General features: G+C 50.2%; 1 protein-coding gene across 3 annotated transcripts; it reads left to right on the top strand.

The window, feature by feature from the left end:
- Nucleotides 1–6: 6 nt before the first annotated feature.
- On the top strand, nt 7–13394 carry MFNG (MFNG O-fucosylpeptide 3-beta-N-acetylglucosaminyltransferase). 3 transcript variants are annotated; one of them, XM_017738007.1, is made up of 8 exons: nt 7–737; nt 5275–5323; nt 5843–5945; nt 6033–6075; nt 7226–7311; nt 8605–8770; nt 9279–9364; nt 10205–13394. In XM_017738007.1, the coding sequence occupies exons 1-8, from the start codon at nt 399–401 to the stop codon at nt 10272–10274; spliced, it is 942 nt and encodes a 313-aa protein (XP_017593496.1). In that variant the 5' UTR covers nt 7–398; the 3' UTR covers nt 10275–13394. The 3 variants fall into 3 exon arrangements, with proteins under 3 accessions (XP_017593496.1, XP_008634651.1, XP_017593495.1); XM_008636429.2 differs by having other exon boundaries at nt 6033–6186; nt 10208–13394; XM_017738006.1 differs by having other exon boundaries at nt 6033–6186.
- Nucleotides 13395–13993: the final 599 nt, after the last annotated feature.

Below are 13993 nucleotides of genomic sequence, written 5' to 3'. Positions count from 1 at the left end.
CTGCTCTCCTCGGCCCCCCCCTCACCCCCCAGCCTGAGACACTCGGCCTCTCTGTCGGGAGCGGGGATGCTCGCTTTCCTCCTGGCAGGCTGTGCCAGCCACGTGCCGTCGCCTTGGAGTGTTTTCCCGTCATGTGTCCCTGCCTCGCTGGGCCACTGAGCCCTCCGTAGTCTGTGAAAATCCCCCCTGCTTCACCGGGATCCTTCACGTCTGCTGACTCTTTGGCTTCCTGGTCTTTGCCCACCCTGTTCCTTGACCACATCCTGTTCAGACCTTGCTCTTGACTAATCCTGCCCCTTCGGAGGCTTCGAGAAGAGCAGACAGCTTCACATGGAGCTACAGGCAGAGCTTGTCCTTGTTCGGTAGGATACTGGCTGCGGCGGGATCGATTGGGAGCCATGGGCCGTCGGCTCATCCGTGGTGTCTCTGGGGCCGCAGTCTTCCTTGCCAGCGTGGCTCTCCTCTCCATGCGGCACCGCGGGGCTCGGGACGCAGCTCAGCACCCAGGGGTCAGGGAGGGGATGCTGGAGAAGCCAGAGCAACAGAGCGGAGGGAGCCCAGAGGGAGCTGGTGGCAGGGGGCAGAAGGACCTCAAACCCCATCCTCCGGAGGAGTACAGGACTGAGGGAAGCCTGACGCTTGGGGACATTTTCATAGCTGTGAAGACAACCAAGAGATTTCACCAGAGCAGGATGGGGCTGCTCCTGGACACGTGGATATCCCAGGCCAGTGAGCAGGTGAGTGTGTGGATTCAGACTACAGAGAAGGTGTTGGTAATGGTGATAAAAGCCAGAGGAAGGGGAGGCTGGGCACTGTAGTGCCCCCCGGGACTTTGCCTCATTTTCTCTAGTTCTCACTCCACATTCGAAGGGAGATGCTACCCAGCAAAATGTTTCACTGCTGCTTCATGGGAAAGCTTGGCAGAGATGCCACACCAGAGTGAATGCACAGACCATCCCGTGTCTGTATGAAATGGTGGCTTTCTACCTCCTAGTGCCATGAGTTTGCTGGGTTTGGAGCTGACAGGCTCCCCTGGCCCTTCGTCAGGATGCCTACACGGTGCCTGGGCACCCATTGCCCTGGAAAGAGGCAGTGCAGTGGGCAAGAGAACAAGGCAGGCAGGCTCCTGCAGGACCTCCTGTAGCCAGCCCTGTTCACTCCCCAGCACATCAGCACAATCCATCCTTTCCTTTCTTGGGCAGATGCTTTCATGTGCATGATCTTGAAGTGATGCGGGTGTATTTTTGATTTTAATTTTCTTTTTTTTAACTGGGGGCCCGATGTTTCCATCCTTTGCTAAAACAGAGTTTGGAGAGTTTCCTTCCTGTTAGAGGAACTGATGTGGGGTACCACATTAGTGGTGCTGTGCAGACCGGCTTACTGGTGGGCAGGAGTACTCCCCAGAGCTCCGGCGCTTTTCTCCCTCCCTCGCAGAGTTGCTCCTCAAGAAAGAAGAAATCCTGTGGCTGCCCTGAAGGCTGGGGTTTTTTTGCCTCTGCCTGTGTGTGATGGGTGCCTAGAAGGCAAATTCAGGCCCCAGCGAGGAAGGGGGACGGGGGCGGAGGTACTGGTAGGAGAGCGCCTGAAGCAATGCGGGGTTTTCTGGGTAAGGGTGGTTTTCCACTTCGTGGTGCTGCAGCTCTCTGGTCTGCTGCGGTCGGCACAGGAAGCCGTGTCCTATTTTGAGCATGCTTCCTCCCTGGCTGTGTGTCCCTCTCAGCATCTGAGATGCCCTGCTTCCTCCTCCAGATGCACTTCTCCTCTCCGGCCGGCTCCAGCCCAGCAGCTCCTTGGAGAAACCAAACCCAACCACATGGCTGCACTGGCATTAGGATATTGCTCGTGGGGCCTTCCCAGTGGGTTTTAAAGGAGCAATTCACCTTTCTTTCCCTCCTTTGTTTGACAAACCAGTGCCTGGCCATTCTGCTGATGACAGGAATTAGCTATTAGCTCCCCAGATTCTTCTGATCCCCTCTGACATGCAAATGATGTCCAAACCTGGGAAGAGGTGTTGAATTTTCCATGCTGCTGCCAGCCTGTGGGAAAACTACACAGACTGAGCAGGAAAATAGGAAGGAAGGGTAGAGTGGGAGTGTCACTCATTTTTAAACAGAGTTTTTTCAGTGTTACTAATTTTTGTTGCAAGTTCAGTATTTACCTCCCCCCTCCTCAGTTTTCTGTGTTTTTCTTCTGCTTTTTTTATGAAATGGCTTTGAGGGAAGGGGAGTGGGAGCAGAAAGGGAAGTAAAGAGACGTATATGAAAGTCAAAAACTTTTATTTTTTAATATATCCCTGCTTAAGGGTTTTTTTAGGTTTACAGGAAATGGTTGGTTTTGAAAATTTGACAATATAGAAAACCTCACTTAGCAAAAAAAAAAAAAAAAAAAAAAAAAAAAAAAAAGAGAGATACAGGCTTTAGGAGCCAGTCCTGGAGAAATCCAGGTCTCAGAAGTCCTGATGTGCAGAGGCTGCCTTCTCCTAGCGCTGACCCAGCATCTTACTGTCTCGCCCTTACTCATGGCTGGAGACCAATTCAGTCAGTCTTTCTCCACCAGTGGCCAGCAGGGAAGTTTTAGCAGCTGGCCGTGTTGCTGATGCCAAGCCTGGCTTCGGAGCTGATTACCTGCATGGTTTCCTCCTGGAGGAAGCAACCCAGACCTTCCAGATCAGGCTTAGGTGACTGTAACAGGAGGCAGGAGCAGCTGTGGCTTTGATGGCAAGGACAGACTGTATGGGAGCCGAATTAAAAATCCTCTGTGTTGGACTCTGTTGGGGTAGAAAATAAGAGAGATTGTCTCTGAAACTGCTCTGTTTAATCTGAAGACGTGCAGTTGGTGAGAGATGGGGAAGTGTGAGGTGGGCACTCTTTGCTGGACCATGCTCTGCTTCTTGAGAACTGATCCATGACAGACTTCCCATGGGATATTGATGTGAAAGTCATTTTAGCAAAAGGCTTTTCCTCAGCAAAAGCTTAATCTAAGCAGAGTGTCGGTTCTGATGATTGTTTAGGCTGGGCATAATCTGGGAGTGATTTACACTCTTGGCCCCAGAAGTTTTGATGGAGATAAGTCCAGCTTTCTGGTGTGAAATGGCATTTTGTTTGGTAATGTGGACTAATTCTAGCACTTCCCCTCCTTTTAGAAGCCCACACATCCAGCAATGAAACCTTTGAATGGCCCATCCTGAACTGGCTTTCAGATTTTCAGTGATGTGAATGCACCACAGATTTTGAATTTGTTCTCTGTGCAGGACACAACTATAACCCTGCTGAAGTATTTGCATTTTGGAGAGGGTTTCTTCACTGAGAAGGGGTACCCTGTGAGCCTGGGAGATGAACATGGCCCTGGGTTGTCAGGTTCCATATCTTTATTCCCTTTTCCTAGTTTTTTCTTGCTAGGCTATTTCCCCAGTTTGGGGTGAGGAGGTCTCGAAGTCTAGCATTTATCCATTGCATGGGCTCTGATGTTCATGAAGATCTGCCAGAAAAAGCTGTTTGACACAGGGGCTCCATATCACTGCTTGCACTGCTGTCCAGCAGACATCCTTTCCTACACTGACATCTTCTCCACTCCAGAATGGAGGGATACTTTCTGTGCTTCGTCTCTGGCAGCAACTGCTGTTCCAGGTTTCCCACCCTCAGGCATATGAGGGATGAAGAGACATGGATGGAGGCTGTGTGTGCTGTTGTGACCTTTTTTTGCGTTTCTCGAGCACAGACAGGTGTGCCATGGAGATCAGAGTTTGAAAGAGCCAGAAAAATCAGACTTGCCTAATCCCCACACTCACAGTTCCCTTTTCCCAGTTATTTTGGACAGTCTGGTGTTGCCTGTGGTGACAGTGTACTTTCATCCTTGGGTTCCACAGAAACGTGTTGGATGTCTGCAAAAAAAACCCGTTTCCCATCCTGCATCAAGAGAAAACTGGGAACCTCAGAATATTTTTACAAGTAGAAAATTTGGAGAAGATGCAGATTGCTATTTTAAGTCAATCAAATGTGATGTTTGTTAAGCACGTGATATCTAGTTAGTTTTATATCTGTAAGCAAGTAATTTCCAGCAAAAATATTTCTTGGGGTTTTTTTTTGAAAATGGCAGAAAGTTTCAATTGTTTCAGGTTTGTTTTTTTTTTTTTCTTAAGATGAAAATATTTGCCATAGTGTAAATTTCTAACTCTGACATGCTGGCGAGGGAAATCCCATGCTGCTGACAATCCCTGCCTTGCCTGAAGGTTGTGATATGGTCCCCTGACCCAGAGCAGTTCCTTTACCTGAGACTTCGCTAATTGCTTCTTGTCACATGATTGCCTTGAAAGTGCTTTTAACTAAAAGACTTTACTGGTGGGGCGGGGTGGGAATGTGTGCGTGTTCCATTGCTGCAGCTCAGCTGGTGGAGGGTAATTCACCCAGCGCTGTGGCTCATCCGTCTGAGATCATGAAACCATCCTGCTGCCTCTGCTTGAGCCAGGTGGTCTCTGAGGGTCCTTCATTACCTTCTTTTCATGTACACAACATTTCTCCTGCTACGTCCTCTAGAGAGGGCTCTATCTCCCAAGTGCTGGGTGGGTGTGGGGAGATGTAGAGACTGTGTCTCCTTGCCAGAGCCTTGGGGAACAGTGATGGCTCCTGGAGCTGTTGTCTGCCTGCCTTGTTCCCTTTGTGCCTGCGCAGGTGCTGTGTTTAACCAGCCTGTGGGCAGCTGGTGGGGAGACTGTTTATGGCTCGCGACTCCTTTTTCATTCCATGAAAGCTCATTTTCTGCCTGAAGAAAGCTTTTCTCCACCAGCCCTGATCCTCGCCTGGCTCTGAAGAGGGGGAGATGTGCCACATAATGGCAGCAAGGGGGATTAGAGAAGCCTGGGAGTGGAGAGAGAGGAGGAGGAGGGGGCAGAAACTGGCAGGGGGCTGTGCACACTTCACTCACAAGCAGATGTTCTTTTAACCCAAGCTTAATTTAACCACAATGCTTTAATTTTTGTACCACTGACACCTAATCCAGGGCTATCTTGCCCCCTCACTCAGTGTCATGGATCCCCTGTTCCCTAGGCAGTGGGATGGGGGTGAAAGTGAAGCTACACAGGCGCTGAGGATTGTGCACTGCAGGAAGGGGGAGCACAGCCATGCTTCTGTTCAGCTGCTGCCTGGGAGTGGGTACAGCAGCAGAGGATGGAGTGAGGTAACCATGTTGAGTGTGTCCAGCTGTGGGAGGAGGAAGTGGGCAGCCAGGAACAGCACCAGCTCCATCCCTGAGAGTAACCTCTTTTCCTTGTTTCCCCAGACCTACATCTTCACTGATGAAGAAGATGATGCCTTGAAAAGGAGAGTGGGTAATGACCTGTCCTATGACACCACCTTTCCACTCCACCTTCAGCCCCTCAGCTGCCCTGGCCTTGAGAGGGGGTCTGCTGTGAGGGCTGGCTCTCCTGCTCCAGCACTGCCCACTGAAACATGCCCCTTGCCGTGTCCCGTGGGAGGGCCCCAAGCTGTGGTGGCGATGATTTGGTGAATCTGGCTTACCCCAGGGCATGCAGCCCACTGGAGGCAGGGTGCTGTCTGCATCCATGGGTAGAAGCAGCCCATGACAGAGCCCCTCAACCGCTGCCCATGGCGGTGAGCAGGGTGGGTGTGTGGATGGCAGGCATCCTGGTCTTGGCCAAGCTGCTCGGCTTTGTCCAGATTTCATCTCCTGGTAGGGGGAAGAGTGGAACCCATGTCACCATGGGCTCAGATGCCTTTTGGGGGGCTGTGAGGAGACTGTCTGTGAACAAACCCCTTCCCTCCTGCCCAGATGTCCTCCCTGTGACTGTGCAAAGTGGGCTGGCTCTGAGCTTTCCCTCCTCTGGCAGGTGGCCGCGTGATCTTCACCAACTGCTCTGCCGAGCACAGCCACCTGGCCCTGTCCTGCAAGATGGCTGCAGAGTTCGACGCCTTCCTGGCCAGCGGCCTGAGGTGAGGCAGGGCTGCCCTGGGGGGACCCCTGAGAGCAAAAGGCACCCTCCTTACTGCAAACTTCTTGTGTCTTCCTGTCTCCCCCAGCTGGTTTTGCCACTTGGATGATGACAACTACCTGAACCCTCAGGTGCTCCTGAAGCTCTTGTCCTCCTACTCGGAGACGTGGGATGTTTACCTGGGCAAACCCAGCCTCAACCGACCCATCTGGGCCTCTGAAACGCTGCCAAACAATCAGACGGTACAGCCTGTGGTGGTGGTGTGGGGGCAGTGGGTTGTTCTGGTGCTCTGGCTCACACTTGTCGTGGTTTAACCCCAGCCAGCAGCCAAGCCCCACGCAGCCACTCGCTCACTCACCCACCAGAGGGAGTGGGGAGAGAATCAAAAGGGAAAAGGTAGAAAACTCATGGGTTGAGATAAAGACAGGGAAAGCAAAAGCCATGCACACAAGCAAAGTAAAACAAGGAGTTAAGTCACTGCTTCCCACGGGCAGGCAGGTGCACAGGCACCTCCAGGAGAACAGGGCCCCATCATGCGTAATGGTGGCTTGGGAAGACAAACACCATCATTCCAAATGTTCCCTCCTGCTCCTCCTTCTCCCCACATTTTATATAGTAAGCATGATGTCATATGGTCTGGAATATCCCTTTGGTCAGTTGGGGTCACCTGTCCTGGCAATGTCTCCTCACAACCTCCCTTGCACCCTGTCTTCTTACCCATGGGTCAGTATGAAAGCAGAAAAGGCCTTGGCTCAGGGTAAGCCCTGCTCAGCAATAACAAAAACATCTCTGTGTTGTCAGCTCCGTGTTCAGCACAAATCCAAAACACAGCCCCATACCAGCCCCTGGGAAGAAAGTTAACTCTACCCCAGCCAAAACCAGCACAAGTTTACTGAGGGGAGACTGGTGAGGAGTTAGGGGACTGGGGGGCAAATGGCAGTCTGCACAGGGCTGTAGGTGTTGAGTAAATTTGATCATCCAAGGGGCAGAGTCTGACGTTGTTGCTCTGCCTTTGGGTACGTGTCTGACAGGACACCAGCCTGCTCTAGGCAGCCCACCTGTTGCTGCCAGCAGGAGGAGCTGGCCATTCCGGTTATGAGGAGGTGAAAATTGATGCTGTACTGCTGGCAAGTCCATCTTCTGGGCAGCAGTCAGGGGGCTGGGGTGACGATAGGGCTGTGTTTGTCCTGACATCAAAGCCAGGTTTCCAGCATTCCCATCTCTGGGAGAATGGTATTGTCTGAGCCTCTGCCACTGATTTTCTCTGGTGTTTCTCTCCAGAAATCCGTGCGCTTCTGGTTTGCCACAGGAGGGGCTGGGTTCTGCATCAGCCGCGTGCTGGCAAGGAAGATGGTGCCCTGGGCCAGGTGAGCTGGGGAGCAGGGGAGCCTTTGGGGATGAGCAACATGGCTGCACATTAATTCCTGGCAGTGTCAGACCTGGATTTGTGCATGTGGTGTTTGCAGAGGGGCAGAGTGCCACATGCTGCATGTCTGCAAGGTGTGGGACTGGAGGAAGGATGTAGTGGGTGGGCCTGCTAACTGATGGAAAACTGGCCAGAGCAGGCACACCAGCAAGCATGGTCATAGGATGATGTACTCCTCTCTCCCCATCTCCTTAAAGCTCTTGGTTACTCCCCATGCTCCTTCCCATCCCTTTTAGCTTCCTCTGATTCTTCTCCTAAGTGATTTCCCTATCTGCCTATCTCATCTCCCCTTCACCTGCCTCTTTCCAACTTTCTCTACTCTCCCCCTGAGCCAGTTTTCTGTTCCCTCACCCCAAACAGTCTTTGGTTTCTCAGGGTGCCCACTGTCATTTCCTCAGCTTGATGCATGGTCTTGTGTTAGCCTGGCCTACAACAAGATGATGTATTCCATGATGCCCTGGGTTATACCACAGGCTGAATGCTCATACACTGGTAGGCACTGGCTGTGCCAGCCTTAACCAGATCTGAGCATACCCAGAAGGACACATCTGATCCACACCAGGTGGCTGCTTTAGCCAAAGCCCATGAGATGTATGTTATGGTAGGCTCAGTCAGGAGGATGATCTGTGATCTAGGGTAAAACGAAAGTGGCACCAATAGATAATGCCTAACCTGGCCTGAAGTCTGCCACTATTGTTTTGAACCGCTTAAAACATATTTGAACTGGCTGGGGGTTGTTACAGTAGACAGTGCTTCACACTGTGTAACTACTGCCAATACAGAAATTTGGTTTAGCCTGTCATCAAAAGGTGGCCCAGTATGTAGTGTTACATTGCATGGATGGCTTATCCAAGCTGCATGTCCTGTTTTTTCTTCCTCCTGGACCTGGCCGTGTGCTCCCACTGATTCTCTTGTGGTAGCTTGTCTGACACCCCCAGGGGCTCAGTGCACTTCCCCAAACAGGTGGGGAAACGACTCAGGGAAGTCTGTCAACTCTCTGCATCAGCTTAGCAAGGACCTGAGCATGTATTGGGGCAGCACCTGACAATTTGTGGGGCAGCACGGCTGGGAATGGTGAAAGATCAAACGTGTTCCTGAAACTTTGCAGGTGGAACTCTGGGATTTCTTGCCTGGTTACAGGATTTACTCTGGTTTTCAGTAATCTCCTGCACGAATGGATGCCTACATCTGCCCCTACCCTTTTCCTAACCCATGCAGCCCTACTCTCTTCCAGTGGCAGGAACTTCCTGAGCACTTCCGAGCTCATCCGCCTGCCAGATGACTGCACCGTGGGTTACATCATTGAGTGCAAGGTCGGTGGGCAGCTGATTCCCAATGCACTCTTCCACTCCCACCTGGAGAACCTGCAGCTCATCCCCAGCTCTCAGCTCATGCAGCAGGTGAGGAGGGGAAAGGAAGCAAGAGGGAGGTGTGTGAGGAAGGAGAAGTAGAGGGGAGCTTACAGGCACATGGTTCCACTGATGGCGCTGATGTGCATTGGATCAATCATCTACTTGTCTGGGGAGGCTTTCCTGACAAATGCTTCTTTGAAATAAGGAGCAGATGTTGCCTGCAGCACAGCTGCCAGTGACAGTGCCCTGGAATCAGTGGTGGGGAGCACATGTATGGGGAGTGACGGGAGGATTGAGGGCATCCCTGGGAGAATTGGCACACGGACAAGCAGAAATGATGATTGATTGGGAAAGGGCCTTTGACATGGCACTGTGTCTGCCTGGCAAAGGACTAGTAGGGTGGACCATCATGGGAAGGAAGACAGGAGAGATGTGGAAGGCAGAGGCTAAGCCAGCAGAGAAAGGACTAGAAGGGGAGTTTCTGTCACCTACAGCAAATTCCTTGCTCCTGAACTCACCTCACCCTTTCTGCTCCTTTCTCACCACTGCTTTGTAGGTCACCCTCAGCTATGGTATGTTTGAGAACAAACTTAATGTCATTGAGCTCAGCGGCCCCTTCTCGCCCCAGGAGGACCCCTCAAGGTATGGGGCATGATGCTCTGGGTGTTGCTGCTGTGTGAGCCCTCAGACAACAGGCTGGGAGGGGGAGGCAGCCCAGCGGGGTGCAGGAGGGCAAGAGAGAGGGACAGAAACCTTACAGTCACATGGCTTATGGGGTGAGGGGCACCCCAGCATTAAGCTGATCGTGAAGGCTTATAAACTTTGCAGACCTTTTTGGGTGAGTGGGAGGAAACAAAGTGTTCAAAACATTTTATTTGGACAATTCCTAAGCCGAAAGTATTGCTGTTTATTTCCCATTTTGAGGCTGAACAAGCTAACCTTTTACCTCAGGGACAGGAGCAGAAATGTTCTTTTAAACTCAGGAAAGGAAATTCTGCTTGCTTTTTCCTTTTATGCTTTGCTGAGAAAACTGAAGGGAAAAAAGAAAAAGGTTGACTTCAGGCTGACTGCAAACAAAACTGTTCTTTGATTTACCTTCTCCTCTTTGAGTGAACAAACCTAAAGTTGTTATTTGCAGAGCATGAGTAGGAAGATCCTGGCTGGAGATAGCAGGGGTGGGAAGCAGCTGGGTGATGAAAAGAGCATCAGCAGAACCACGTAGCAGGGGCTGGTGCAGTGCCCATCTCCCTGCCCGTGATCAGGGTGAGCTGTGGGCTTTGGCTCCATGGGCTGGAGCTGGATTTGGGTACCAGAGGGAGGCTTTGCTGAGAAAAGACATCGTGGGGTGAACAACCAGTCCTGAGCTCTGTGGTGCAGGGTGGGTGCCTGATGTGGAATGGGGCATAAGGGAGAGGTCCTCCATCTTCCAGCTGTGTGCTGGTGTAAAAACTGTCCTCTGACCTTACTTTGCTTTCTCCCCAGCAGGTTTCGATCACTCCACTGCCACCTCTATCCCAACACCTCCTGGTGCCTGCAGGCTGTTGGCTGGTGATGCCTGAGTCTTAGCTACAGTGAATCCTGGTGACACCTGTTCCCCTCTAGGGAGTGGGACACTGAAGAAGCTTGGTGCTCCCAGTTTCACCTTTTCTGTGGTGGTCTTGGGGCTCTGTGATGGCTTTCTTGGTCCTCGCTCAATACTGGTGACACAGGACAAGAGACAAGGTCTGATCCAAAGATGGGCTGGACACATGAATGAGCTTCTCATCTGTGCTGGGATACATGCAAGGGATGGGAGCAGTATGCCTTCTGGGCAGATCTAGGATTGGATAGTGGCTGCTGGGCATCTTGGTAGAGATGAGGACTTGCTGCTGCTGCTCTGTGCCCTGGCTGCATCTTGCTGGACTAGAAGGGCCCTGTGTGTGTGTACCCAGTGCCCAACTGAGGGTGGCTGGCAGCATGTCGTGGCTCCAGACTCTGTGAACAGGGCCTCTTCCTCTATATCTGCGTTTTCCCTACTGCCCACACTTTGCAGCCACAGACCTGCTGAGTCTCTGCATAATCAAAGTCTATAGAAATGGAAAATGTGACCACTTTTGTGCTGAATGAATCCTGGAAAAGCATAGTCCTTGCTCAACGGAGGGGAGATGGGCAGGAAGTACAAAGAATCAGGAGTCCCCTGCTCTACTGGGACAAAAGAGAGGGTGTGTGGTAAGGGAGCCAGGAGGAAACTGAGCGAGATGGGGTTGGTTCCCGCATTGAATGTTGAAGGTTTGATCTTGTATGGTGCTGCTTTATTCCTCTCCTTTTACCTTCTTGATGTGGGGTCAGGATAATCTCTTGCTCTAATTACCAACCTGTCACCTGAGATTAGACTCCAACTCCTGTCTGTGAGAAGAGACATAAAGGATTAGAACTGGCTGAAAGAGAGGAGAAAGGAAGAGATGGAGAAGGAGCGCTCAGGAGCAGATTAGAGGTTACAGCTTTATAATCTTTTCTGTCCCCAGACGAAAAAATTAAATCATGAAGGAACGGCAAGAGCAAGGCAAAGAGCTTTTTATCTCTGTGGGTCTTTCCTCCAGATGCTAATAGCCGCTTTCTGCCTCCCTGCTGTCCCTGCTGTGTGCAGCAGGGGGAAGGAGCGGGCCCAAATAGGTTACAAGCTTTCTGGCATGTTTGTGAAGGGTCCTTTTCTTAATAAAGGGCCCAGTGTGAAAGCTGGGCAACGGTCCTTGCTGGGGAAGGAACTTAGTCATAATTTTGTCCTTGTACACACGGTTAAATAGCTGGGGGAGAGTGTTGCAGGGAAAGTTGGAAGGCAAAGGGGCTGTTTTAAATGGCAGGTGGTACCACAAACAGGTATTTCTCTTTAAAGAGCATTTCAAAACAGACTGCTGGGATCTGTGAGAGATCCTGTAATCTCCAGATGAAAGGACAAATGCCCTTTCTCTAAGGAGCTGCTCAGCTTTGATGCTGCTGATGTGACTAAGCCTGCTGCTGGTGGGCTGGAAGAGCCAAAGGCGACTGTCACTGTGGCTTTGCTGTTTTGAAAACTGGCCACTCTGTCACCTCCTTCCACCCCCTGAGCACCAGCATCTCCTACACAGAGCACAAGAGGTTTAAAGGAAAGGCGTCAGAAAGACCTTCCACCTCTGCAAAGGGGGATCCAGAAAGGAATGAGCACTTTAATTCCTGGAAAAACAGAAGGCAGGAGCCTGTAGAGCTGAAAGGAGGTTGTAGACAGGTGGGGGTTGGTCTCTTCCACCAGGCAGCAACTGACAGAACAAGAGGGCACCGTGTCAAGCTGTGTCAAGGAAGGTATAGGTTGGATATTAAGAAACAGTTTTTCACAGAAAGAATAATCAAGTACTGGAATGGTCTACCCAGGGAGGTGGTAGAGTCACCATCTCTGGATGTGTTTAAAAAAAGACTGGACATGGCACTTGGTGCCATAGTCTAGTTGAGGTGTTAGGACATGGGTTTGGACTCAGTGATCTTGGAGGCCTCTTCCAACCTTGTTATTCTGTGATTCTGTGTTTTCCAACCTGGTCGTTGTTACTGGCATTTAGTCAGCTTGTGTAGCAGCACACAGCCTTGCTTCCTTCTGTTGCACAACAGGCCTTTGAACTAGAAGCTCATCCTGAGCAGGCAGAGGAGCAAGCTGATGCCAGTGACCATTCCTTGAGCTGTGCAAAGCCCTTGGCTCACACGGCTGTGCCAGCCAAGAATCCACAAACAGACACACAGCTATTGGAAGGGGGATGCAGCACCAAGAAGTCCTGCCCCACAGAACAAGTGGTTGGGTTTGAACTCAACCAGGAGATGAAATATGCTTTTGTGAGAAGAAATGAGTCTTCAAGTCTACACTTTTTGGATGTATCAGTTTTCCCCATTCAAACTTTCAGCTGATGTTAATAGAGACTGAGTTAAAAAGTTGGTCGTGTCTGTAGATGTCCCAGTGACAATCAGAGCAAAATGCGATTCGTTTGAGGAAACTGGTACAGCAGCTTCACTTCCCTGAGGTAAAAGCAAAGCAGAGACACTGAAAGCTCGCTTTGGATCCTGGCCTCAGCTGGTCTGAATTGACATGGTGCCTTTTGCATGGCTGAAGATCAGATGTTTAATGGGTTGAGTCCTTGAGTGGCTGCATGGGGACCCGTTTAAGACTGGGCTTCGTTGCTGGAGCAGTTAAGTGCCACTTTTATGGAAAATATCTTGTCTCATAAGGAAACAGAACAGATGAGAAGATGTCTGGGGCAGGGCATCTCTTGGGCTGTAGAGAAGTGAATGACAGAAAAGTCCTGCTATGCCTGTGACGACAATACGCTGGAAAGAAAATAGCTTCTGAGTCGACAAAAGAAACCAGGTTTTCTCTAAGAACAGAGAGACAGCTTAATGGGACATTCACCACATGAAATCTGATCAACGTTAAAACATGAGTTAAAATTAGTTTCAGGAATGGTTCCTGCCCCTGGGGCTTGCTGTCAGATGTTGTGGTTTTACAGTCTCATTTTCCTAGTTTATTAAAATGTTTAGCTGCTTGGGAAAATGAGAAACAATCTCATGTGAAACTTTTCAGGGGGCTGTCATTTTTTATTCTCTTTCTCTTGATGTAACAAAGATTTTGGAAAGGTTCCACTGGGTCTATTAAATTTGTATTTTTTTTTTATCTCTACCTTTCTCTAGCTCTCACTTCCTTTTCTCATTGCAGGGAAAAAAACCCCTCTCCCAAGAATGAAAAGGAATGGAGACATGGTCTTTTTATTTTACTGGGAAAAGTGGGGTCAAAGTCAAGGGTGTTGGCATGACCCTGCTGTTGCACAACATCAAGTATAGTTCAAGGTTTCAAGTATAGACACCCCTGCCTGCCCAACACCATAGCAACCAACACTATTAATGATGTTTAAACTGTATCCTGAAAATTCAGAAAAGGGAGAAGGAGGGGGGGAAAAAGGCAGTTACAGTATTTGAAATGTAAAATATTAAGTAAAGCTTTCATGTTAACAATATCTTTTCTTCACTTTCCCCTTAGCGTGAAGAATTTTTATGAGAAAAGCCCTATTTGACAGTGCAAAAAAAATGCTAATAGCTATCCTTTCTTTAGGGGGAAAGAGAAGTTAGCTGAAATAGGTGGGAAACTGCAGTTGTTGCTAAAGACTTGAAGGGGAGAGAGAAGAATAGCAACATCAGACAATGGTTCTGTCTCTGGTGCCAACTCCTCTTAACAGCTCTGCTGCCAAAGAAAAACAGATTCCTGAGCCACTGTGGGATTTA

This window comes from Corvus brachyrhynchos, unplaced genomic scaffold (assembly GCF_000691975.1).
Source record: "Corvus brachyrhynchos isolate BGI_N302 unplaced genomic scaffold, ASM69197v1 scaffold56, whole genome shotgun sequence".
NCBI classification, from domain to species: Eukaryota; Metazoa; Chordata; class Aves; order Passeriformes; family Corvidae; genus Corvus; species Corvus brachyrhynchos.
This window is presented reverse-complemented; position numbering and strand designations above follow the sequence as displayed.